Genomic DNA, 27,210 nt, shown 5'->3' on the forward strand with positions numbered 1-27,210 from the left:
TTATGATAAAACAGGTTGTAAAGTACTTTATTGAACATCTCATAGCTTCTGAAAAAAACATGTAGAATTTTTACCTATGAGTTTTATCCAGTGTCTCTTGAAAAAGACTGATAGTCCTAGAAAATGTTCTACTTATTTTTAAAAGAACTAGCATTACTAAGAATATTATTCAGGTTGGTAGAAGGTTCTTTTTCTAACTACTGACTTGTCCTAGGGATAAGTATTAAGAATAGTTGAAAATAATTGTTTTTAATCAAATATATACAAAAATATGTTTTTAAAGTTCAATAGTAATAGTAGTGGGCTTCCCTGGTGGCGCAGTGGTTGAGAGTCCGCCTGCTGATGCAGGGGATGCCGGTTCGTGCCCCGGTCCGGGAAGATCCCACATGCTGCGGAGCGGCTGGGCCCCATGAGCCATTGCTGCTGAGCCTGCGCGTCTGGAGCCTGTGCTCTGCAACGGGAGAGGCCACAACAGTGAGAGGCCTGCGTACCGCAACAACAACAACAAAAAGTAATAGTAGTGAATACTTGTATAGTATTTACTATATTTCAGGCACCATTCTAATAAGATTTAAAATATATTAATTCATTTAATCCTCCCAGCAGCTGTTTGAGGTAGTTATTACCCCACCTTACAGATGATATAGATGAAGAACAGAGAGGTTAGTAATTTTGCCCAAGGACACACAGCTAGTAAGTGGTATTACCTGGAATTGAACCCAGAGACCCCATCTTTATCCATAATGTCCTGCTGCTTGTCTGTTCAGTATTTCTTACTGTTTTTGCTTTGTTCTCATGTGACTCTTTCAAAAGCAATGGATTCTTTGGCAGTAGTGGTTGGGGCCTTCACACATGCAGAATCATTAAATAAATTTATCATTACTGCCGCCACCCTACTTTTCACTATTTCTGAATTAATAAAGCCAACCCTATTTCTAATATGTTTCATTTTTAACTGCAGCATGTATGGCAAGGTAAAAGATAGTCTGTAGATTTAGGTGCCTTGATCAATCATTTAAAGAAGGAGGAAGCTTTCCTAGTAATATTTAGGATAAGTTAAGGTAATGTGTTTCCTTTGTAAAGTGAGAAAAAGTCTGTTCTTAACACAGGTACTTTCTTAGGTGGATAAGATGTAGGAAAGAGAGTACTGTGGAGAGTGATTCCCTTAAAAGCCTTCTTTCGTGGGAACCCTTGCAAAGTCTTCTAGTGTGTGTACCTAGTTAGAAGACCAGATTAGGAAAGGTAACAGTTTCTCAAAAGTCTGAACTCTTGAATTTAAAAAAGCTAACCTCCACAAGGGATTTGTTTTCTCTTAAGACTAGTTTTATTTATTCCCAGTGTAACTGTATCTAGGGAACATTAAAGATGCCTTTTATTAAGCAACTCCAACTCTCCTGGAGAATTTGGCCTGAAGGTACTTTAATGATAGGTAGTTTAAACAGAATGTCTTTTTAAAAATATTGGGGCCCTGTCAGTAACAGGCTCTTCATCATGTCATTCAGTCTGTGAAATAGCGTCCCGCCTCTTGGTTTTCTAGATCCATACCTTGGAAGCTCTGCTTAAGACAGAATGAATTGAGGGTGTGGCATTCCTTCCTTGTTTGGTGGTGATGGCTGGGGTGGGAGGTACCCCAGGACATTTCGACAGTATGCTGTATACAACCTAGAGCAGGGCATTTAAATGTGAATTGATTGTTATTCTGGAGCTCTTACCATTTTTCTGTGGATTAACTAAAATATATCCTTCTGCTGTTAGTATTCCCAAGCTTTTAACAAAGTTTACTTAAACGAGCAAAGGAAGGCTAAATTCTGAGCCTTAAATATTGAGTCGCAGCTGGGAAGAGCTTAAATCTTGATACTTTCATCTCCGGCACTTCTCAAAAAGGATTGCATCTTTTTTGTAGGACAGTAAAATTAAGTATGTTGTGTGACATTCTGTTAATACAGTAAGTTGGCAACCACTGTATAATCTAAAATGATATTGTAATAAATAATATTACTCTGTTCTTATTTATAGGTTTGTTCCAGTGCATTAAGTAGTTGCTCTATAAATTTTTCTTTAATCATTGGATAGCCATCTCATTTGCTTCCAATTAAGCATTGGATATTTTCCCAATAATATGTGATATCTGTTTTTATTCAGTAAATCTGGAAAAAGAGAGGAAAATATTTGTCTTATAATACCTATAGGTTTGCCCTATGCTTTGGCTTCTTTGATTAGTTAGAGTCAGCAGTCTACAGAATGATTCAGTCATGAAAAGAATGGATTTTCTTCCTGTTTTTTGGCCTCTCTTAGCTTAGCACAGTAAATGTAATTTCTTTTTTTTCTTCTTTCTCTTATTTCTGCTTATTATATACATACATGTGTACTTTTTAAAGTGCAATGCTAATTGGCATTTTGGGAAAGTACTTCGTTTTTAAAGAAGTTCTTAAATTGAAGAATTTCTTTTCTATAAAATCTTTTTTACTATTAACTTATGTCTGTTATAAACTTCTTAATATATTTAACCTAAGGTCTAATATTAGTCAAATTTTCATTTTAACTAGGCCTTTATTAGAGGAACATGCCACTCTGAATTTGGTCTTTCAAGGTACCAAGCTTATTTTTTGTGTTGCCTGAACTTATTTTACATTGATTTTTACTTTCTCAGATGAATTTGTGATAACTGCCATTTTATCTGTATTTAAAAATGTTTCAGCAAAGCTAGCAGATTTTTCCATGACTTCTTTAGTCATGAGGATCAAAGCTTCATTCATATACAGTTTAACCTTTGCTCTCTTCTAAGTTCAGATTTTACTCTTTAATAGCTTTTTTCTTACTATAGGCATGAGTTATGTTTCTCCATGCTAATTTAAAAGGTCATCTGGGGCTTCCCTGGTGGCGCAGTGGTTAAGAGTCCACCTGCCGATGCAGGGGACACGGGTTCGTGCCCCGGTCCAGGAGGATCCCACATGCCGCGGAGCAGCTGGGCCCGTGAGCCATGGCCGCTGAGCCTGCGCGTCCAGAGCCTGTGCTCCGCAGCGGGAGAGGCCACAGCAGTGAGAGGCCTGCGTACCGCAAAAAAAAAAAATAAGTTCATCTGAAAAAAACAATGAAGAGAGCATCAAAGGTCTACCACATGATTTTTTCGGTGAGGCAGGGCTTCATTGTGCTTCCAGTATTGTGAAATGTTCTTGAAAATCCGCACTATGTTACTGTTTTTTCAAATTGAGCTATAACATTTTTCTTTGTAAGGATGTTTATTTTTATTTATGAAGCGTTTGCATTTTGATTGTTTTAAAAATTTTCCCCCTTAGAAATTTTGTGGATGTTAATTTTTTTGTCTTGATTTTGCTAGATTAATCAAATAATAAAAATATGCAATCAACTTTTTTTTTTTAAGGAAAGTACTATACAGTTACCAGTTGTTGGGCCTTTTCCACAGACTCTGCTTTCTCTTGCTGTATCTCACACTGAGGACTAGTCTCATTCACCTACTTCAGACTCACATGTAGGCATTAGTCTGATGCTGAGATGATTGGCCATCTCAGAAAATTTACTTTTCTGTAATTGTCTCACTTGTAGGGCCACAGGTAATAAGCCTTTTTTTTTTTTTTGAGCGTCTACTCTGAGCAGAGAACTATGCTCAATACAGTTCTTTTCTTTAACTGTCATTGTTTTTCCGTTATGAGAACTGAGGTACCAGCAGGGTGGCATTAGCAGAAGGAAGGTACCAAGTATCTGTACGTGTGTTGTGTGCTGTATAAATTCATTTCAGTAGAAACGATCACTGCTTACCAAGAATACACAGTCCCAAAGGAAGTATACCACAAGGGCCCCAAGGTCAAAGAAGGTAAACATGTACAGAGCTCAGTAAAATGTTCAGAGAGTATCAGTGCAGTTTTCTAAATATTAACAGTGTCAGACATGGTCCTTTTTATTTTTTTACACTTAGACCAATTAGTTCATATTAAAGCTGCTTTTACTAAACTGCTTCGCAGAGATTTTCTAATGGTTTGTTTCAGTTTTGATAATAAGTTAGCTGATATTAATATGCATGCTGGGATGTTCTTCGGAATGTCAGAGTTCTTTCTCACTTTTAATGCAATGTCAGAATTTTATTTCTCATCTCTCCTGTTGGTTTGACTCTTGTGTTTGTGCTTTCCACTTTACAGGCATGCAGTATGGTGAATATGTTAATAATCAAGCTAGCTCCGCACCAACTCCCTTGTCATCCACTTCCGATGATGAGGAAGAGGAGGAGGAGGATGAGGAAGCAGGTCTGCTTTAGCTTTACACCAGTTCTTGACCTTTCCCTGCTCGAGTTTTCTTTTTATGTCCACAGTCTTACTGGTCCTTAAAAAATGTGTCTTTGCAGATTTAGCTCAGTAGCTTGGTTTCAGTTATAGAAGGTTGGGGTCACTCGAAATGAGGTGTTTTGCATGTTTATTTGTTTTGTGTTTTCTCCTTTGGACCCCTCTACCGTTTTGTAAGTAACAATGCATTTTTCACGAAGATAGAGTGCTTTCTTCTTTCCGAAGCGCATTTTCTCTCGTGCCACATGCAAAAGAATGAGTCCTGACTGAAGCTTTTGGCTGATGATTGCTGTAGCACCCTTTTAGGACTCCTTTTAGGAATGTTTTATTTTCTGCTTTGCATGCTACTTTAGTGTAATCAAAATGAATCATGTGGACTTCATAAAAGTGAAAGAGAAATAGGACATTGTTCCTCTGAAGTCCTTGTGGCCTTTTCTGTCATCTATTTAGAAGACCCCAAATTTTTACTTATCTTCCTGCTTCATGAAGTAGTAGTTCACATCATGCTAGGTGAAGAAACTGTGCATGCGATTATGTGTTGCAGGCTGTTTAATATCTTTTTCTGCCTTTGATAAGTATAACTGTTGAGTATTAAGCTACTCAATTTGTCCATTAATTCTAATGGTTTGACGGAACCAATAAGTGATGATCTTTCAGGTTATTATACATGACCATGATTCTCTTCCTGTTATCTTTATAATTGAGTGGAAGGATTTGCTCTGTAAGCAATCTGCTTAACTAAAAGTTTCCACTTCCTTTGCGTTTTTTAAATATTCAGATCCTTATGCATGATTTGAGGTGGTGGGTTGAAAATAGAGGGTTCCAGATGGAGAGTAATTTTTCTTACCTTAAAAATCTACATACCCATTTATCTTTCTGAATTTGGGGCAATTTTTTATTTTATATAATCTCAATCTTATAGAAGAGTGAAAGAAACTACCGTATACACTTTACCATTTTTGCCGCATTTGCTTCTCTCTATAAACATTTTTTCCTACGTCATTTGAAGGTGGAGATATCATGAACCTTTACCTCTAAATACTCCAGTATGTATTTCCTGACTGTAAGGACAGTGCCTTACATAACATAAACACAATACAGTTGTCAAGAAATTGAGCACTGTTGCAATAATATCTGTTACACAGTCCATAGTCAAATCTCAACAGTTGTCTCAGTAAGATCTTTTATAGCTGTTTCCATGGCCCAGGGTCATGCACTGAATTTAGTCGTCATTTCTGTTTAGATTCCTTCAACCTAGAACAGTCCCTTAACCTTTCTTTCTCTTTCTTGACTTTGACATTTTTGAATAATAGAGGCCAGTAATAGAGGCCAGTTATTTTGTAGAATGTCCCTCAGTTTGGGGTTATCTGGTGTGTACTTGTGATTAGATTCAAATCATGCATTTTCTGGCAAGATTACCACTGAAGTAATGTTGTATTCTCAGTACATTGTGTCCGAGGCACATGTTGTTGATTTACCCCCATATTGATGATGTTAACTTTGATCACTTGATTAAGATGGTGTCTGCCAGGTTTCTCAACTGTAAAGGTACTTCTTTTTTCCATTGAAATTAATAAGTGATTTGTGGGGAAATTCTGTGATACTACGTAAATTTCCTGTTCTTTTTTTTAAACCATCACTCACTAGTTTTAACATTCATTGGCGATTTTCTAGTACCAACGTTCCTTCTATATTTATGAGTTGAGGTTTCATTGTGAAGAAGAGCTTTCTCTTCTCCCTTGTTGATTGCTTTGGGTTCATATTGACTCATGGACTCTTATTTTATTCAGTGGGTAATAATCCATTACTGTCATTAGTTATTTTGATAGCAACTTGTCCTGGCCAGTAGCAGCTCCTTCAAACTGTCTTTTTCAAATGTTCCCATGAATCTTTAAGCACTTATTTTAAGTACCTTAAGTCCTCGATAAGATGTTCCTAGCTCATCTTGTATTTGGGCTGCTGCAAGCCTGGGACAAACCATTTCCTTTAGTCCTGGTGCGTATAGTAGAGAAGGGTGTTTTAGAAACCAAGATGTGATTGTAATGTGTGGTCATTGCTAATGATGGGTCATTGCTCCCAGGTCCTGAATTATTATTATTATTTAATGTATATATTATTCAGATCCTACATATGTCTCACTTTTTAATCTCATGATCCTTATTTTACACATTTCAAAAATATGTTTTTTTTGCGTAATGTTATTTGTCAGCCTAAATTACTCCCGTTTTTGTTCTGCTTACAATTAGGTGCAGTGGTTAAAAACCCCTTTTCCTTAGACAGAACAAAAAATTGGAAAATCAAAAAGATTTAGCATTAATGGCTTTTCTCCTATCACCTTATCTTATTTTACTACTTTTTTCTTGAATATATTACAGATTAAAAATCCCTAAATTCTTAACTCACAGCATTTAGATTTTAATAATACCTAACATTTTTGAATACTTACTGTGTGCCAGATGCAGCACTAAAGAGCTAAAAGCTGTGGGGTTTTGTGTCATTTCTTCTAAATTCAGATCCTGACTTTGTCACTTACTAGTTTTGTGACCTTAGACAAGCTTCTTAAACTCATTGAGTCTCAATTTACTCATCTGTAAATGAGGAATAATAACAGTAACAATTACATATGGTCGTTTTGAGGATTGAAGGTATTCTTCGTAAAGAGCTTAGAACAGTGTCTGGCAAATGGTAAAATCTCTCAAAAACAAAAAATTAGGCGTGGGCTTCCCTGGTGGCGCAGTGGTTGAGAGTCCGCCTGCCGATGCAGGGGACACGGGTTCGTGCCCCAGTCCGGGAAGATCCCACATGCCGTGGAGCGGCTGGGCCCGTAAGCCATGGCCACTGAGCCTGCGCGTCCGGAGCCTGTGCTCCGCAACGGGAGAGACCACAACAGTGAGAGGCCCGCGTACCACAAAAAAAAAAAAAAAAAAAAAAAAATTAGGTGTCATTACTAACATTGAGAACATGTTTTTATCTCAATTTTTTCTTCTCAACAATCCTGCAAGGCAGAGATAATTGGCTCCATTTTTCAGATGAGTTGACTACGATCTGAACATGTACAGTAACATTTGTCTCTGGTCACACAACTCCTAAGTAGCAGAGCGGAGATTCAAACCGAGGTCTGTCTGCAGAGAGGTGTGAAGAGGATAGTCTTTATCTCCTAGTGAGAACACAAAGCCCTGGAATAGGTGGGAACTAAAGGGCACATGGCAGTGGTCACCATGGCATTTCTTACGTGTTGTCTTCCTCCTTTGCCTTTTTTATTACGCAGCAAAATAATGACTGGACTATGGACATTTTTACTAGGATCCTGGTGTTATCTCTTCATGGTTTGTAAAAAAAAAAAAAGTCCTAGTTTTGTTGATTGCAAATTAAAGGGACATTCTAAGTGAGGGGAAAGAAAAAATGGAAAGAAAATCTAGCTTTAAAATGAATTTTATTTTATTTTTTAAATCCTGCTCAGTTACAGTATTTTTTTCATATGTAAAAAGGTAAAAGAATGCCTCAAATTGGTACGGAGATTACATATAAGTGTATCTGTCAAGTAGAGATTTTGGAATGCTTTATTTTTTAAGCATTTCAGTGGTATTCATTCCCTGTAATCATGAGATTTTTATGTGTTTAGTTTATGTGGATTATTCTCCAATTTTGGAAAAATTTATTAAGCAGTAATGAAATATCAACTAGCAAGCAGGTTTGGAAATCAGTGATAATCTTCTTTATAGTTATATTTAAAGTAACTATCCTCTTATTTTAGCTTTTTATTTATTAAAGCTTAGGGTTTCCTTGACAGCGGGTCTATCTAGGAGTCAAGTACACGGATATTTATCTAAAACTTTCAGTTTTAAAAGAAAATTTTGATTTCAGTTCTGATTTTACATTAAACCATCTAATTATATTTTTTTAAATTACATGCTACAAATAGGCTTCCTTTTTAAGGTTTCCTCATTAAATGCACACTTGGAAACTAAAATAGGATTTTGTACTAGAGACAGTCTTATGTTTTGTTGGCAGCTTCTAAAAGTTCAGAATTGTTGGAGAATAAACTTAAAACTTGAGCAGATAGCAAGCTATCAGGTTCCCATAATGGTTATATCTTAAATTCCTCACTAAGTTTATTGAGTCACAGGTATTCACTCCTTCAGTTGTTAGTGCTAGAGTGGACCTTTTATTAGTTTTAGATTCAGTACTGAAGACAAGTACTATCATACCTATACTAGTAAGGAATACTAACTTGAAAATGGGAGTGAAAGGGAGTAAGCAGTGAAATAAAGTGAAAGGGGAGAGTAAAAAATCAGAGATCAGTATCAGCCCTAGTCCCTGGGAGACACTGTCAGCTAATGTTCTGTCACCTGCTGTCCATACTCCCAGTGCCTTTCCTCTCGGGAGTTTTCAGGTTAGGAAGAGGCCAGAGGACAACAGGAAGCTCTCTCCCATGGCTCTGGTAATGTGACAGCTTGATTCTATATTTTATAAATGACGTTAGGAAAAAACTTCTGATTTTTTCATAATGAATTTTAAGGTGCTAGTCAATTTTTATTTGACTTTCAGACAGGCTAATAGTAATTATTCAGTGCCAGGTACTATGTCAAAGATAATAATATGTTTATGGTTTGCTTGGATATTTTAAAAGGTAATGTTGTATTTTGATACAGAACAAATTAAGTCAACTCCTGTAGATAACAGCACAGTATTGGCCTTATCTCTAACTTCCACAGAAAATTCTTCTTTTTTTTCTTAATTCAAGTATATAATATGGTATTGTTAACTGCAATCATTATGCTATACATTAGATGCCCAGATCCCTAGAACATGTATAGCTGGAAGATTGTACTCTTTGATCAACATCTTCCCTTTTCTTCTACCACTCCCCTACCCCCAGCCAAAGAAAATCCCTAAAAGGGTTCAAATCTATCTTTCTCTTTAACTGATATACTATGTGATTATTTTAACAAATAAATATCTTTCAACTAAATTCAATACATATTTAGTATACTTTTTAAATTTTAGAAATTGAATACATGTCCTAGGTCTGTGAAGGATATAAAAAGATATCCATGCCATTAAGAACAGTATTAGTTTCAGGGTTTTCAGTATTCATATACATTGAAAACAAAATGTGCTCATATGTTTGCAGATGATGCCTGTTCTAGCTTGCAAACATCATGTATATATAATTGCTATAGCTGGAAACTCCAACTCTGTGCAGTGGAAGAGGGCAGAGTATTAGGGCTATAGCAGAAGGAGATTTGGTACCAGTGTCCAGAGTTAGAATTCAGAAGGCACTTTCAAATAGAAATAGTGATTGGATGGTGATTGGATGTCTAGGCTAGCCCTAAAACTAATTAACTGAAATACTAAACATTTGCAAATGCTTTATTTTTTCCAGCCTGTCATAAATGTATAGTGTTTAATCAATAATATGGATTATGGGTTTTTTAAGAGTGCTTATGAAACAACTTGGGATAATAAATACCAGTTATTTCATTATTTCTTTGAAAAAGTGTATTCTGAGTTCTGAACAACCAATTTATAAACAGATTAATAATGCCCTATTTGTGAGCTTGATTAAAAACCCAAGAAGCTCACAGTCTGATTTGGAATATAGAACAAAATGATAGTGAGTCCTGTGTTAATCATAGTGTTTTATAGGAATACATAGGAGAATTTGGAACCAGATGTAGGGTGGGATGACAGGGAGGATTCTCCTGGAGTGGGGGCAGGGGAACCTAAACTGAATCTGAAAGAACTTGGAATTGGGCAAGTGAGGGATCTGGGGAAAGGCAGAGACACTTTTTGAAACAAAGCAAGACGCTTGAGAGAAGGTAGCATGTTTGGGGAACTTTAGTGAGTTTGGGACCTATGGTTTGCAGAGAGCAGTGGCAAGAAGAATTGAGTGAGGGTGAGTAGGATGGCTGGGTAAGATCTTTAAGAACCTTGCGTTTCCTAGTAAGGAGTTTGGATTTTATCTTGAAGGTAGTGAGAGGTCACTGAAGGAGTTTACATGAGAAAATAACATAACCAAACTTGCATTTTGGAAATGCAAATTGATTTTGCATTTACAGAAGAAATTGATTAGAGCTTGAAGCTTTTGGAATAAGCCAGTGAGAAATAAGAGTTCTTAGACTAAGGTAGAAGGAAGATTGGAGGGCGGGGGAGAGTATTAACAGAGTATTACCGAAAGAAGAGAACCGTTTTTACAAATCAAAAGTAACTTGGTTCTCAGTGATAAATGTTAAGGAAAGTTTGGTTGAAGTCTGAGAGCAAACGATTAGCCTTATCCATCAGGAGGTTCTTGTCTTGGTCTTTCTTTTCCCCTCTTTTGTAGCACTGTTTTAGCATAGGAAGAGGGAAGAGAAAAAAAGAACATTTCCTGAGTCTCTGGCTAGTATCTGTTTAATTTATATCTGTTATAGCTGTTTAATCTTAACATTAGGCCTGTGGAGTAGGTGTTATAACATCTGTTTTTACAAATAAGGAATGGCTCAGAAATGTTAGGATTCTGGTCCATTTTCTCTCAACTGGTAAGTGGTAGAGATGGAATTTGACTTACAGTTTTCCCTGTTTTATACAAGATATGAGGAAGTGAAATCTCAAATTACCTGGTTAATTTCAAGTTGAACAATACTAGTAAGTAACTATATTAGACTTTGTTGACCCATAGAGAGAGAATGGCTTAAGTTTTTTTTAGAAGGCTTCAGTGCATCCTGTTTTTTTTCCCCCAACTTCACAGATTCTGAGCTAGTCATTTGACCTTACTCCTTACTTCCTCAGATTCAGCTCCCCCTCTTTTCTGACTTCCCCTTTTCTTCTCTCAACCTGTGACATAGAGCCAGTAAAAGAATGAGGGAAAATGTTTCCCAAGTATTACATTCATATTCACCCTCCGTTTGATCTCAGAATATTTGTTATCACTAATTGTACCGTGAAGTGACTAAGGCAAACTGGACCTATCAGAGGTTTTAAGAGTGGTGACAAGTACCAAAGCTTCTCATTTGACTAAAACTAGCTCGTATTTAGAAAGCAGTATTTTGCTTGGTATCTTTGTTCCAAATATCAATACAGTAGCATAGCTGCCTCTATATACTAATAATATGACAGGGAAGCAGATATCATCTGTGATTACAGTACAGCTTGAAAAGTACAGTAATTCGGGGTTAAGAAAATGTCCCTATATAGGAGAAGAAATGATTTCCATTGGCATGTCAGAAAGGTTTTAGGAAGGGTTTGAAATTTGAAGGATGAGTAGGAATTTGCCATGTGGAAAAAGAAAATCTAGGCTAACAGACCAATATGTACGGTACATAACACAAAAAATAGTGTATTGGGATGAAGAGTGAGAAGTTGGGTGTGACTATGTCATAAGGTAAAAGAGGGAAGGTGGTACAAGAACAGGTGGGAGATGGAGGTGACAAGGAAAGTGGAAGACAAATTTTGAAGTTTTTTTTATGGCAGTATAAAAGCATTTAGACCTTATTCTATAAAATGGTAGGGGAACTAGTGAAGGTGTTTTTAAGCATGTTTAGAATATTGACATGTTTCATAATGTACCTTTTTAAAAAATATCATTTTGATTTGTATTGGCAGTAATGGCGTAACCTAATTAGAATTAATCTGAACAATAAGTTTTAGCAAAGTTTGAGTCTGTTTAGTGTTTCATCTGGATTTATAACTTTTATTGTTGCTTTGATATTTTAACAAGTTCAAAATAGAGATTTGCATTTGTTCTTTTCTTCTGAAAGTGAATTTTAAAAACTTTTAAAATTTATTCAACTGCATTGGGTCTTAGTTGCAGCTGGTGGGATCTTTTGTTGCAGCGCGCAGGCTCTTCGTTGTGGCGCACAGGTTCTTCGTTGCTGTGCTCAGACTTCTCTCTAGTCGAGGTGTGCAGGCTCTCCAGTTGTGGTGCGCGGGCTCAAGAGCGCATGGGCTTGGTTTCCCCACAGCATGTGGGAATCTTAGTTCCCCGACCAGGGATTGAACCCGTGTCCCCTGCATTGGAAGGTGGATTCTTAACCACTGGACTACCAGGGAAGTCCCTGAAAGTGAATTTTATTTTATTCTTTTATTTATTTATTTTTAGTTTATTTATTTATTTTTACTTTTGGCTGCATTGGGTCTTCGTTGCTGTGTGCAGACTTTTCTCTAGTTGCGGTGAGCGGGGGCTACTCTTTGTTGCAGTGCGCGGGCTTCTTATTGGGTGGCTTCTCTTGTTGCAGAGCACGGGCTCTAGGTGCGTGGGCTTCAGTAGTTGTGGCACCAGGCTTACTAGTTGTGGCTCGCGGGCTCTAGAGGGCAGGGTCAGTACTTGTGGCACATGGGCTTAGTTGATCCGTGGCATGTGGGATCTTCCTGGACCAGGGCTCGAACCCATGTCCTCTGCGTTGGCAAGCGGATTCTTAACCAGTGCCATCAGGGAAGCACTGAAAGTGAATTTTAAACTAGCAGGTTTCAAATTATCCAATAAATAAAATAGAATATTTCTATCAAATTAATACTTTAAAGTTTGTTACTATAGCATTATGATCTAAATGGACAATATTTTTAAGCATTAATATTTGATTTGACATGGAAAGAAGAAGCTAAGCAGCATAATTAAGTAGTAGTATGTATTATGTACCTGTTAATCCTATACTCCTAATTTGTCCCACTCCCTTCTCCCCTTTAGTAACCATAAGTTTGTTTTCTATGTCTGTGAGTCTGTTTTGTTTTGGGGGTTTTTTCTTGTTTTTTTTTTTTAAATTTTTAAATTTAATTTTATATATTTTTTTATACAGCAGGTCCTAATTACTCATCAGTTTCATACACATCAGTGTATACATGTCAATCCCAGTCACCCAATTCAGCACACCACCCCCCAGACCCCTGCCGCTTTCCCCCCTTGGTGTCCATACGTTTGTTCTCTACATCTGTGTCTCAATTTCTGCCCTGCAAACTGGTTCATCTGTACCATTTTTCTAGGTTCCACATATATGCGTTGATATACGATATTTGTTTTTCTCTTTCTGACTTACTTCACTCTGTATGACAGTCTCTAGATCCATCCACGTCTCAACAAATGACCCAATTTCGTTCCTTTTTATGGCTGAGTAATATTCCATGGTATATATGTACCACATCTTCTTTATCCATTCGTCTGTCGATGGGCATTTAGGTTGCTTCCATGACCTGGTTATTGTAAATAGTGCTGCAGTGAACATTGGGAACATTGGAGTGCATGTGTCTTTTTGAATTATGGTTTTCTCTGGGTATATGCCCAGTAGTGGGATTGCTGGATCATATGGTAATTCTATTTTTAGTTTTGTAGGGAACCTCCATACTGTTCTCCATAGTGGCTGTATCAATTTACATTGACTATCAGTTTACATTCCCACCAACAGTGCAAGAGGATTCCCTTTTCTCCACACCCTCTCCAGCATTTGTTATTTGTAGATTTTCTGCTGATGCCCATTCTGACTGGTGTGAGGTGATACCTCATTCTAGTTTTGATTTGCATTTCTCTAATTAGTGATGTTGAGCAGCTTTTCATGTGCTTCTTGGCCATCTGTATGTCTTCTTTGGAGAAATGTCTATTTAGGTCTTCTGTCCATTTTGGATTGGGTTGTTTTTGTTTTTTTAATACTGAGCTGCATGAGCTGTTTATATATTTTGGAGATTAACCCTTTGTCCATTGATTTGTTTGCAAATATTTTCTCCCATTCTGAGGGTTGTCTTTTCGTCTTGTTTATGGTTTCCTTTGCTGTGCAAAAGCTTTGTTTTATATATAGATCCATTTGTATTATTTTTTAGATTCCACATATAAGTGATATCTTATAGTATTTGTCTTTCTCTGTCTGACTTCACTAAGTATAATTTTCTCTAGGTCCATCCATGTTGCTGTAAATGGCGATATTTCATTCTTTTTTTATGGCTGAGTAATATTCTACTGTGTGTGTATATATATATAAATGCACACACACACACACACACACACACTCACTCACTCACTCACTCACTCTACATGTCCTTAAGCTAATTGTCAGTTGATGGGCACTTGGGTTGCTTCCATGTCTTGGCTATTGTAAATAGTGCTGCTGTGAACATTGATGTGCATATATCTTTTCAAATTAGAGTTTTTATTTTTTCTGGATATATACCCCCAAGAGTGGGATTGCTGGATCATATGGTAGCTCTATTTTTACTTTTTTAAGGAACCCCCATACTGTTCGCCATAGTGGTCGCACCAATTTACATTCCCACCAACAGTGCATAAGGGTTCTCTTTTCTCTACACCCTCCCCAGCATTTCTTATTTGTAGACGTTTTATTGATGGCCATTCTGACCAGTGTGAGGTGATACCTCATTGTGGTTTTGATTTGCATTTCTCTAATAATTAATAATGTTGAACATCTTTTCATGTGCCTGTTGATAATCTGTATGTCTTCTTTGGTGAAATGTCTATTTAGGTCTTCTGCCCATTTTTTTGATTGGGTTGTTTGGTTTTTTTTGGTACTGAGTTATATGAGCTGTTTGTGTATTTTGGATATTTAACCTAGTGTTGGTCTCATCGTTTGCCAATTTTTTTCTCCCATTCTGTAGATTGTCTTTTCATTTTGTTGGTGTTTTCCTTTGCTGTGCAAAAGCGTTTAAGTTAGATTAGGTCTCATTTGTTTATTTTTGCTTCTATGGTATTTTTTTAAAATTTTTAATTTTATTTTATTTATGTTTTTATACAGCAGGTTCTTATTAGTCATCAGTTTTATACACATCAGTGTATACATGTCAATCCCAATCTCTCAGTTCATCCCACCACCACTACCACCACCCCCGCCACTTTCTTCCTTGGTGTCCATACGTTTGTTCTCTATGGTATTTTTATAATAACTTTATTGAGATATAATTCACTCATTTAAATTTAAACAAAGTTCTGCAACCATCACTGTGTAATTCTAGAACATTTTCTTCACCTCAAAGTAGAAACTCCATGTTTTAGCAGTCACTTCCTATTCTTGTCCCCCTTCATACACGCATGCACACATACACGCACTAATCTACTAATCTACTTTTTGTTTTTATAGATTTGTCTGTTTTGAACCTTTCATATAAATAGATCATATACTATTTGGTTTTTGTGACTGGCTTCTTTCTCAGCATAATGTTTTCAAGTTTTATCTGTGTTATGGCATGTATCAGTCCTGTGTTCCTTTCTATTGCTAAATAATATCTTATTGTGTGGATATATATCACATTTTATTTACCTGTTCGTAAGTTGTTGGACATCTGGGTTGTTTCCACTTTTGGGCTGTTATGCGTAATGCTTCTGTGAGCGTTCATGCACAACTCTTTGTGGGGGTGTATGTTTTCATTTCTCTTGAATGGAATTGCCAGGTCATGTGATAACTGTTTGGCGCCTTTTGAGAAGCTGTCGGACTGTTTTTCAACATGGCTACAACATTTTACAATCTCGTGGAGGCTTCCATTTCTCCACATCCTTGCCAGAACTTTCTGTTATCTGTCTTTTGAATTACAGACATCCTAGTGGATGTGAAATGGTATCTCACTGTGGTTTTGATTTTTATTTCCAGAATAGCTAGTGATGTTGAGCATCTTCTCATGTGCTTATTGGCCATTGGTTTATCTTTTTTGTAGAAATGTCTGTTCAGATCCCTTACTCATTTTAATTTGGTTATTTGTCTTTTTATTGTTGAGTCATAGAGTTCTGTAAATATTTTGCGTATTAGACCTTTATTAACTAGATACATGATTTGCAAATATATTCTCTCATTCTGTGGGTTATCTCTTTATTTTCTTAATGATATCTTTGGAACACAAAAGTTTTTAATTTGATGAAGTCCAGTATATCTAATTTCTTTCTTTTGTTGCTTGTGCCTTTGGTGTCATATCTAAAAATCCATTGCCTAACCGAAGGTCATGAAGATTTACTCCCATATTTTAAGAGTTTTAGCACTTACATTTAGGTCTATGATCCATTTTGAGTTAATTTTAGCATAAGGTGTAAGGAAGGGGTGTAACTTCATTCTGCTGCATGTGGATATCTAGTTGTTCCAGCACAGTTTGTTGAAGGGAATATTCTTTCCCCATTGAGATGTCTTGGCATATTGGTTTGGTTTTGTTTTGAGGTGAAATCTACATAACATAAAGTAAACATTTTAAAGCACACAGTGGCACTTAGTATATTCACTATGTTGTGCAGCCACCACCTGTCTCTGATTCTGTCATTTGGGTTGTCATGCAGTCACCACTTCTGTCTAGTTCTACCTTTGTAAATGTAGTGAACTTGATAAAACTAAACATTTTCATCATCCTAGAAAAGAACTCTATACCCATTAAGCAGTAACTTCTCATTTCCCCCTCCTCTCGGCCCCTGGCAACCACCAATCTACTTTCTATCTCCAGAGATTTACCTATTCTGGATATTTCATATAAATCAAATCATTCAGTGTGTGACCTTTTGTGTCTGGCTTCTTTTGCTTAGCATGTTTTCAAGGGTCATTCATATTGTAGCCTGTATCAGTACTTAATTCCTTTTTATAGCTGAATAATATCCCATTGTATAGATATACCACATTTTGTTCATCCATTCATCTCTTGGTGAATATTTGGGTTTTGGTGTATTGTTTTTTAACGCTGTTACTTCAAGACTTTTGACCTTGTGTATCAGCATTCTTCTTTAGTTATAAATTCACAAATACAAGGAAAAGGAAGAGCCATTACTTCCCATTCTTAATTAAGAGTAATGACCTATATATGCAACAATATTCTATTTACCACGAAGAAAGCACTTGGTATGTATTAGTGTCTTTCACCTATTATTTATTTTATAGCCTTCATGTTTTGTAAGTTGCTTCATAACCAGTCTCATCTAAGCATCACAAGAACATTAAAAAGCACACAAAGGGCATTTTAAAAATTGTTCTCATTTTGCGAGAGAGAGTATTATGATTGTCACTTACCCAAAGTTACTTAGCAATTAAATGACAGAGTCTAATGTAACTACAGCCGTTTGCCTCCAGATCATGTTACTGATAACAAAATGTTTCTACACAAAAAATTTTAGCTATTATGCCCTGAGTCAATACACTGAGTTCTTGTAGTTAACCAAAATTATTCAATGGAAGACAGTTATGCATATCTATTCTTTCTATATCACAGTTGAAAATTTACCTAAAATATAGTTTAAACCCGGTTATAATATTGGTGTTAAGAGCCAGGGATAACCTCTGTACTACAGAATTTTATATTCTGGTGAAAAAGACCAAGATCTTTAACAAAAGAGCGAGGCTGTGTGCGTTTTCAGTTGGTTTTGTTTTTTTGTTTTTTTTTTGCGGTACACGGGCCTCTCACTGTTGTGGCCTCTCCCGTTGTGGAACACAGGCTCCGGACGCACAGGCTCAGCGGCCATGGCTCATGGGCCCAGCCGCTCCACGGCATGTGGGATCTTCCCGGACCGGGGCACGAACCCGTGTTCCCTGCATCGGCAGGCGGACTCTCAACCACTGCGCCACCAGGGAAGCCCCGTTTTCAGTTTTATTCATTAGTATATACTCTAGTGTATCTACCTATGTTAACTGTAGGCTCTCAATAAAATATTTGTTAAGTGAATGAATGAGAGAAATACATGTTCTACCAGCTGTGTGACACCACTACGTTTTATCGTAAATGGCCACTGAATATTCCCGTTAGTCTTTCAAGTTTTGAACGAATACATGTAATAAAAATTCTTATAATCTAACACATATTTGTTAGAGTACCTTTTATTTTTGTTACCTTATTAAATATGGCAGGTACTGTTTAATCTTGATTGAGCAGATGAATAAACCGAGGCATAGAAAAGCTTAGTAACATGCTAGGTAGCAACCCAAGCCATAGATTCCTCTCTTATGAAGGTTTCATACAGCTATGCTGAGTTATAAAAGTAATTAAGATTTAATTATCTTAAAATAACGTGATAGTGATATAGGGTATTTAATAGCTTGTGATTTGGTAGATCCAATGTTTGAGATGTGATTTTATTAACATTTCTATCAATCTAAAATTGATGTTTGTGTGTTTGACTACTTTGAAAGTTGTGTATCTTTTCTTTAAGATGCCTTCATGTGTGTCTGCTTAAATTTTATCAGCTCCGTATTCTTCCCACTTTCACCCCCTGTATTATCAGGAATTTATGTATGGTTTTTTAAATGTCATTAAACATCAGTCATTTCATGTTTTTAGGATCAGGAATTTTCCTAGATCAGCAAAACATCTTTTTCAAAATTGCCAAAGGTTGCTTTAAGATACGTTGTCATTTTAAACTTAGTAGATATTTTGATTTTCCTTTTAGGTGTTGACAGCTCTTCTACCACAAGCAGTGCTTCTCCAATGCCCAACAGTTATGATGCCCTAGAAGGAGGCAGCTATCCAGGTAATTTGTTTTGTTCATATTTGATGTTTATTTGAAAAGTTACTGACCATCAATTACTTCAAACATGAACATGTACTATACATAATTAGCAGACTATATTTTTAACAGAAAAAAAGGGACATTTTCCTGGTTTTCTCAGCCTTAATTTAATGGTGTAATTGTCACATAACAACTGTGGATGCTGTTTTTGGGAGGCCAAGGAAATTTATTATTTGATTTTTGCTACCATGCTCTTTATCTTTTTCCTCTTTCTAAAAGACTTAATACTGAATAATTTTTCTCTTCTTTTCCCTTCTTTTTTATGCTAATAATTCCTTAAATAAATTTTATATTTCTGTTCTCATGCTTAGGTCCTTGAATTTCTTCCAGCTAGCCTCTGAATATAAATAGTCTTTGACTCTTTACTCCCCCTATGGCTCCTGGCTGCCTCCACCAGGTAAATAGATTAACCAACTTGGGGGTAGGTTTTGGAGGCATTACTTTTAACCATATCTGGAAGTAACTTTGGTCATATGTAGGAACAGGAGTGGTGGATAGTGTTTTAAAAAATTACGAACTGAACTTCTATAATGATTAGTTATTTCATTATAGCATCTTGTGCTGTGATCTTCCTTATTTGCCTGTCTCCTGTCACCAACAGCCTGACAACCACACCTGACCTCCTTCTTTGTCTTTTCTTTCTAATGATTCCAAACTTTAGGATTAACAGAACAAGTAATTTTGCTCTTCGCTTTATTTCTTATCATGTTGTTAATTATCCAGGATGAAGCTTAATTGAAGTTGGAGTGTGCTGGACTTCACACACCATCTTGCTATCACTGTTCTATGAGTCAGTAGAAAACTTTAATCTTCTCAGCTTAGTACAGAGTTCCCTTTTAACATTTCAAGAATACTTAAATAAGCTACTCAGTCTTTTGTGGTTAAGGGTTCTTTCCCTAGGGATCTCTCTGTGTGTGTGTGTGTGTGTGTGTGTGTGTGTGTGTGTGTGAGAGAGAGAGAGAGAGAGAGAGTGTGTGTGTGTGTGTGTAAAAAGTTGTGGACCATTCCAAAAGCAGTTACCATTGTCAAAATATTCTAGAAGAGTTACTTCATTCACTAAAAGATGAATACTATTTATTCAACTATCATATTTCATGAGCTTCAAATTAACCTGAAATAAAACATCTAATGTGGTATAGTTAAAAGATGATGGCCTTGGAGTTAGACCTTGCTGTGTTTATCTGTATTCATTTAATCAACAAATCTTAATCTTGTTATGAACTGTGCTTTGGCAGTAAGTGAATAACCTTAGGTAAATTTTCTAGCTATTTTATACTGCACCAAAATTAAGGAAAGCTATGAACATCTATCACAGTAAGATTAACTGAATTAAGTCTATGTGTCAGGTACTAGGTTGATCTTAGGGACTACAGAAATGTATGAAATACTGTCCTTTTCCTAAAAAGGGTGGGAAAAGTTTTAGACCCCCATGTTTAGGACTCCAGTTCTTCACTTCTTAAGCTGATGACTATTGTCATGTTAAGAGACCTTTCTACTTACAGTCCCATCACAGTGAGGAGAGACAAGCAGGAAATCTAAGTATATGACACTGCATTGACGCTCTAGTCCTTTTAAGAAGTCTGGGAAGTTACCAGAAAGCCAGTAAGCCAGTGCTTGCCTAATTAGCACAAGACAATAGACAGCAGAATGTCAAGGAAGGTCTCTTCAAAATGAAAGTGAAGAGAGTCAGTAGAAAGATGATTCCTCAATAAACTTTGAAAAAATAAATTTAAGTCAGATGCTTTTAAGAACATATTTTCTTTTTGCAGAGTCTGATTGCTGGTGAAGAATATAATTTTTATATGAAAATATACAGTGAAATACAGTGACATGAGAGATTAAAATACACATGTACTTTAGATTTGACTTTTTGTTGTTGTTATTCTTGTACATGGTGATAAAATTTTCTACAGTTTTCTTGCCCCAGTTTTAATCAAATTTTAGTTTCTGTTTTAAATTTAAATAAAGAAAGAACATTCATTCATTACATTTTATTTGGCCTCTACTACATACCAGACATTGTTCTAGGAGCTGGACACTATTCTAGACTGTCTTTCATACTTTCATTTTTGCCTCTGCCAATAAAGCAGACTTCTAGGGGATTGTGGTAATATGCCACTCCTTCCATGGACTTTTTTTTTTAATAAATGTCAGGGTCAGATAAAAAGGCAAGTTAGAGCAAAGAGTAGTTGACACTCTTTTTGTTTTTTTTAATTTATTTTATTTATTTATTTTTGGCTGCATTGGGTCTTTGTTGCTGTGCGTGGGCTTTCTCTAGTTGCAGCGAGCGGAGGCTACTCTTTGTTGTGGTGTGCGGGCTTCTCATTGCGGTGGCTTCTCTTGTTGCGGAGCACGGGCTCTAGGCATGCAGGCTTCAGTAGTTGTGACATGCAGGCTCAGTAGCTGTGGCTCGTGGGCTCTAGAGCGCAGGCTCAGTAGTTGTGGCGAACGAGCTTAGTTGCTCTGCAGCATGTGGGATCTTCCCGGACCAGGGCTCGAACCAGTGTCCCCTGCATTGGCAGGCGGATTCTTATCCACTGCGCCACCAGGGAAGCCCGACACTCTTTTTATTGCTTTGCTTTGTCTTCTGCTTCTTAGCGCCATTTCTGCTGAGAGAATAAAAGGAAAAATAACTGTATTTTTAATATACATAAATATATATTTATATTATATGGTACGTGGTGGTATATATATTTAATATGCATAAATATAAAGGTCTTATCTGTTAGAAATACCAATTGAAGTAATTGTCAATGAAATGGTACAAAATGGGGTTTTCTTGTAAATACGTGTTAAAAAAAAAAGATGGGGTAGGAACATGTGAAACATGATTAGCAAAATACTGATGAATATTAAAGCTGAGTAATGGATATATGGGGTTTATTGTTCTATTTTCTCTACTTTTGTGTATGTTCAAAATTTCTCATAATAAAAAAGTTTTAACAAAAAGGGAGATGCCAAAGGCTATGGCTCAGCCAAGAGTATTTGTGGAGTCCCGACTTTCAGTTGTCAACACCATGCTTTTCCCTTTGCTAGACATGCTTTCCTCATCGGCAAGCAGCCCTGCTCCTGATCCCGCTCCTGCCCCTGCTCCAGCTCCAGCTGCTCCTCAGCCTTCAAAAATGGCCAAGCCATTTGGGTATGGTTATCCAGCTCTGCAGCCTGGATATCAGAATGCTGCAGCACCACTTAATTCCGGAGTGCCGCCCGGTAGCCCAGCGTATTCTGGATTCCAGCAGTATGCTCAGGTATGTATTTAGTCATAAAAAGAAAATCATATAAAAATTGTGAAACTATTATCAATTCTGACAAATCCCTGTTGATTCAAATGGATCATAGGTATGAATACAGGTAAGTCTAGATCAAACATACATAGAATTTGATTCCAGTTTGTGTGTGTGTGTGTGTGTGTGTGTGTGCGCGTGTACGCGCATGCGTACATAGAAGAAGATAAAAGGTATTACTGTGATTTTTCTTTTCTGCATTGTACTTCTATTTTTCAGGGGCTCTGCAATGTACAGGTATTAATTTTATGATCGGGAAATTAAAGTAAATGTTATTTTAAATTCTGTATTACTAAGCTGGCTTTCTCCTCAAAAAATGACATGGTATAAGTGTGGTTTGGGATTTTGGCCTCAGTTCTTAACTTGAAGAACTCTCGGTGACATATAACTGAAATTGGTAAAAGCCTCCATACACATACATGCTCATTAATACATTTGTTCATAATTACTGCTATGACCTCTTTTGATATGACCCTTCTTGGAGTTACCTGTTAAATACCATATCAGTTTAATAGGACAATAAGTATTTTACATTTATATTTATTGGGAAAAAAATAAAATATAAGGAAACGATTTAAATGGCAAAAGCATTCTACTTACAATAAAAAACTGCTCATAGTAGACTCACCTTACAGAAATTTCATCTGGTGGTGAACTGATGAAAATTAGAGGGGAAATAAGAAAACCATTTGTTTCTGGAATTTAATCTTAGAATTAAAGCACAGAAGAAAGAAGGAAACTGGGAGAGGCACTGGAGAAATGTGGTTGGTTAGTACAGATTTCCCTGCCTTCCATTTTGTTAGATTTTCTTTATGACTTTATTGGTCCAGATGGAACACCACTATTTCAGGGTAACTGAGCAATAATGATTTAAGCACATAGCTAGGATGTGCTTTTAAATTCTTACCTGTGTACTAAAAAAAAGGTTATAGATTTTAATCTAATCTTAACATTAACAAGCTAATTTTAAAAGCAGCCATTTATTTTTGAATCCTAGTTAGAATATTTTAATTTAACTTTTAGCCGCTTTCTATAGTAAAATTGAAATGCCTTTAAATGTTGCATTTAGTATAACCCCAGTGGGAGGGTTCTGAAATCTAAGGGCTTTCTTTGTGTTCATTTATTTATGATGACCTTTATTAAGTAGTGGGAAACCCCAATGGCTCCCCTTTGAGGAAGAAAAAAACTTAAAATTAGTTTTTCAGGGTAGAAAAACAGGTAAAAAGTTGATGTTTAAAAATGAAAATAAAAAATAGAAAAATATTTTAGTGAATATGTAAAAAACCAGATACAGATACTGTATGGCTTTTTTTTTAACCAAAAAAAAAAAAAAAATGTGCATGATCAACTGTAGGAAAATGCAGATAAGCAAAAAAGAAGAAAATAAATATCAATCAATACACCCACCATCAAGATACAAAAGTAACAGTTGGAGGCTATCCTTCTGGGTTTCTTGCTGTATGCATTTGCAGGAGAAAGCCAGTAAAGAAGCTGGTCATGTAAATGATTTATTTACACAAACAAATAAGCTGATAAATATGGGCATTGTTTTGCATTTTTTTTAAATCCTTGAACAGCATAAGAGGAAACCTTTCTATATTATTACATATCCTTCATCTGATAACTGCATAACATTTTATAATCACCCAGTCTGCCACTATTGGGCATAACTTGAGTGTCAAAATCAAAATATACACCTGTGCACAAATCTTGTGCCTTCGTCTCATTATTTCCTTAGATGAAATCTCTTCAGGTGAAATTAGTGAATCATAGCACCTAATTTTACCAGTCTTTAGAATTTCTCTCTACTTATTCATTCAGTGAAAACTTAACTGAGTTTCTACTGTGTGGCAGCCCTACTCTAGGCACTGAGGTTACGAGAGGAAGCTAAGTGAACAGAGTTCCCTCTGTCAAGCAACTTGGTGGGAAGGCAGGGCCAATGGGACAGTAAGTAAGTAAAGCAATAAATTAACAAACTAGTTTCAGGGACTTCCCTGGCAGTCCAGTGGTTAAGACTTTGCCTTCTAGTGCAGTGGGTGCGGGTTCGATCCCTGGTCAGGGAGCTAGGATCCCCATGCCTAGTGGCCAAAAAACCAAAACATAAAACAGAAGCAATATTGTAACAAATTCAATAAAGACTTTAAAAAATAAAAACAAAAACAAGCTAATTTCAAATAGTTACAAGTGCTATGAATCAAGAGGAGTGGAAGAAATTGCAGGGGTTGGGTATAAAGAGTGAACAGTCAGGAAGGCCCTCATTATAGAAGTTATGTTTGACTTAATATTTGAATGACAAGAAAAGCCAGACATGGAAAAATCTGGGGGTAGAGGATTTCAGGCTAAGGAAACATATATACAGAAACGTTAAGGCAGGAGCAACTTTAACATGTTCTAGGACCAAAGTCCCAGTGTGGCTGGAACTCAGCAATGGGAAGAATAATAGGAATGAGATCAGAGAGCTAGGGAAGAACCATAGGCAGAAGCTTGGATTTTACATCAAGTGCAAAGGGAAAACATAAGAGATTTTATTTAATGGAATAAAATCTGATTTACGTATTTAGAGACTCATTTGGCTACTATGTGAAGAACGGATTAGGGCTGGGAGTATTTGAAAAGATAAAAATGGAAACGGGGACAAATGGAAGCTTTGCCATCATCCCAGAAATAGATGATTGTGCTTTCTTCTAAGGTGGTATTGGCAGAGGTAGTGAAAAGTGGATGGATAAGGGATATCTTTTGACTTATTGATGGATCGGATGTGGTGGGTGAGAGAAAGGAAGCATCAAGGATAACACTTAGGTTTTTGGCAGGGCATCTGGATAGAGGGTAGTGTATTTACTTAGATGGTAAAGACAGAGGAATAGTTCTGGGAATAGGAATCGAATTGGCCATATTAAGTTAGAATACCTAACAGACATCCAAGTGGAGATGTATAGTAGACATTAGTTGATCAGTATTTGGTGGTCAGGTATGGAGAAATAATGTACCAATTTATATTCCTAGCAAAAGTGTCTTTGCCTACTTTTCCATATTACTAAATATGTCAAGTATTATATTTTATAAGAAAAAATATTATTTTCATAATTATTAGTTATTTGTGTTACTTTACTGAAATCCCTGTTCATATTTTTTCACCATTATTCTATTCAGGTTCTTCTAGTTTGTAACATTTTTGTCTAATAATATATTGCAGTTTTTTCCCCCAGCTTGACACTTGTTTTTAATTTTAATGTTTTTTTTCTTAATTGGAGAAATGTTTAATTTTATAGTCATATTATAATTTCTTTTGTTTTTACCTTTGTATCTTTTTTTTTTTTTTTTTTTTTTGGTTTTCAACCACGGCGCCACCAGGGAAGCCCATTTACCTTTGTATCTTTTAAAAGTCTTTTCAATCTTAAGATTAGGGAAAAATTCCCTCTCTATATATTTTTTTACTTTGGTGATTTCACTTTTTTGCATCTTTTAAGGTTTTGTTTTGGTACATAATGTAAACAATAAATCTCATTTCTCCCCCCCATATATATTCAATAGTTAGCTCTAATTTCACTGACATTTATTAAATAATCTATCTTTCCTCATTGATTAAATATTCCACCCTTATTTTGTATCCTAAATTCTTAAATTTAAATTCTTATATTCTAAATTCTTATCTTAAACTTGGGTCTGTTTGAGGTTTTCTTTTATACACTGTTACTGATCCATGTAATCATTTTTGTCTCCTCCTTTACAGCTCTACTGAAAACTGAAAGAATCTCTAGTATTATACAGTTTTGGTTGTTTTTCCTTAGGATCATCAGCTTCAGTTACTGTCAACAGTTTGTTATACTTATTTGACCTATCCTCTACACACACAGACACACACACACACAGACACACACACACACAGACACACATACACACACACCCCTACCTTTTCTTACTGAGGGCTTTAAAGCTAATCCTGGGCAAGGGGAGGCAGGGAGATGGAAAAGATAATTTCTTGCAAACCACAATACCACTATCATATCCAACAAAATTAACAATAATTTCTAAATGTTGTTTAAAATTCAGTCCATATTCAGATTTGCCCGACTGTTTCAGTATTGCTCTTCTGTAGTTGGTTTGTTCAAATCAGGAGCTAAGCAAGACTTACTAATTGCATTTGCCTCTTAATTCTCTTTTTAATTTAAAAACAAAGCTCCACCCCCATTTTTTGTGCCTTTGAACCTTTGAAAAACCTGGGTCTCTTGTCCTGTAGAATGTTCCACATTCTGAATTTGGCTGATTGCTTCTTGTGGTGTCATTTAACTCATTCCTCTGTTCCATTTTCTATGTATTAGAAATTAGATCTAATGGCCCAATTATAGTCAGGTATATTACTTCATTTATTTATTTCCCTAAGCCAAAATACAATATATTTTGGTTCTGTGTACATCATAATAATACTTGGTTGTCTCACTTTTAGTGGTGTTAGGATTGATTAGTGAGTTCATATCGTGACAACCTGATCTTTTTATTGTGAGGTTCCTCATTATGCTTTCATCCAGTGGCTTTATCATCTACTGATATCTGTTTATCATCTATTCCAGATGACCATTACCTGTATCATTTATTTCCATATGGGTTGTAAAATAGTGATTTTCCTGACTTTATCATTTTGCACTGATTAGCTGGAATTCTGCAGTACATTCACATAATGGAGTGATCAATAACTACAAAAAAGAATGTGGAAAATCTCTATATACAGATATAGAGTTATTGCCAGGACTTTTTTTTTTTAGGTGAAAAAAGGGGTCATATTTAGAGCAGTGTATATATTAGTTTATATTTGTAGATGCAGACAATGGAAAATTAAACCAAAAACTAATAAAAATAGTTATTTAGGGGGAGGGATCAAGAGTGAAACAAGATATCTCTGAATTATTGTAAAGTTTTGACATTAGAATTAGGTAAATTTTGTTTACTCAAAAAGATTATTAAGTGGATAAAAAGATGAAACGCAATCCTTAAAAATTAAAATCAAACGAAAACAAGCAAACCAGTTAATCAAGTTGGATACATTCTGATATAGAAAAAAAAGTATTGTTCTAACTAATCTTAAAACTCAGTATTTTGTATGTTCTCAATGGGAAATAATCCAAGGACAAAAAGAACTACAAAGAAATCTTTAATAACTTTACATTTATAATATTAGTGTTGTCATTTTGGAACT

General features: G+C 36.0%; 1 protein-coding gene across 3 annotated transcripts in view; it reads left to right on the top strand.

The window, feature by feature from the left end:
* SEC24B (SEC24 homolog B, COPII component) overlaps positions 1-27,210 on the top strand; it is a 70,424-nt gene that overhangs the window by 15,579 nt on the left and 27,635 nt on the right. For 2 of the 3 annotated variants that reach the window (XM_024741940.1, XM_024741941.1), the window contains 3 exons: positions 4,155-4,259; positions 18,616-18,696; positions 21,772-21,983. In XM_024741940.1, coding sequence (XP_024597708.1) covers positions 4,155-4,259; positions 18,616-18,696; positions 21,772-21,983 — 398 coding nt within the window. The remainder of the gene's footprint in view (positions 1-4,154; positions 4,260-18,615; positions 18,697-21,771; positions 21,984-27,210) is intronic. The other variant, XM_024741939.1, reaches the window with a different exon arrangement.

This window comes from Neophocaena asiaeorientalis, unplaced genomic scaffold (genome assembly GCF_003031525.2).
Source record: "Neophocaena asiaeorientalis asiaeorientalis breed wild unplaced genomic scaffold, Neophocaena_asiaeorientalis_V1.1 scaffold534, whole genome shotgun sequence".
In the NCBI taxonomy this organism is placed as follows: domain Eukaryota; kingdom Metazoa; phylum Chordata; class Mammalia; order Artiodactyla; family Phocoenidae; genus Neophocaena; species Neophocaena asiaeorientalis.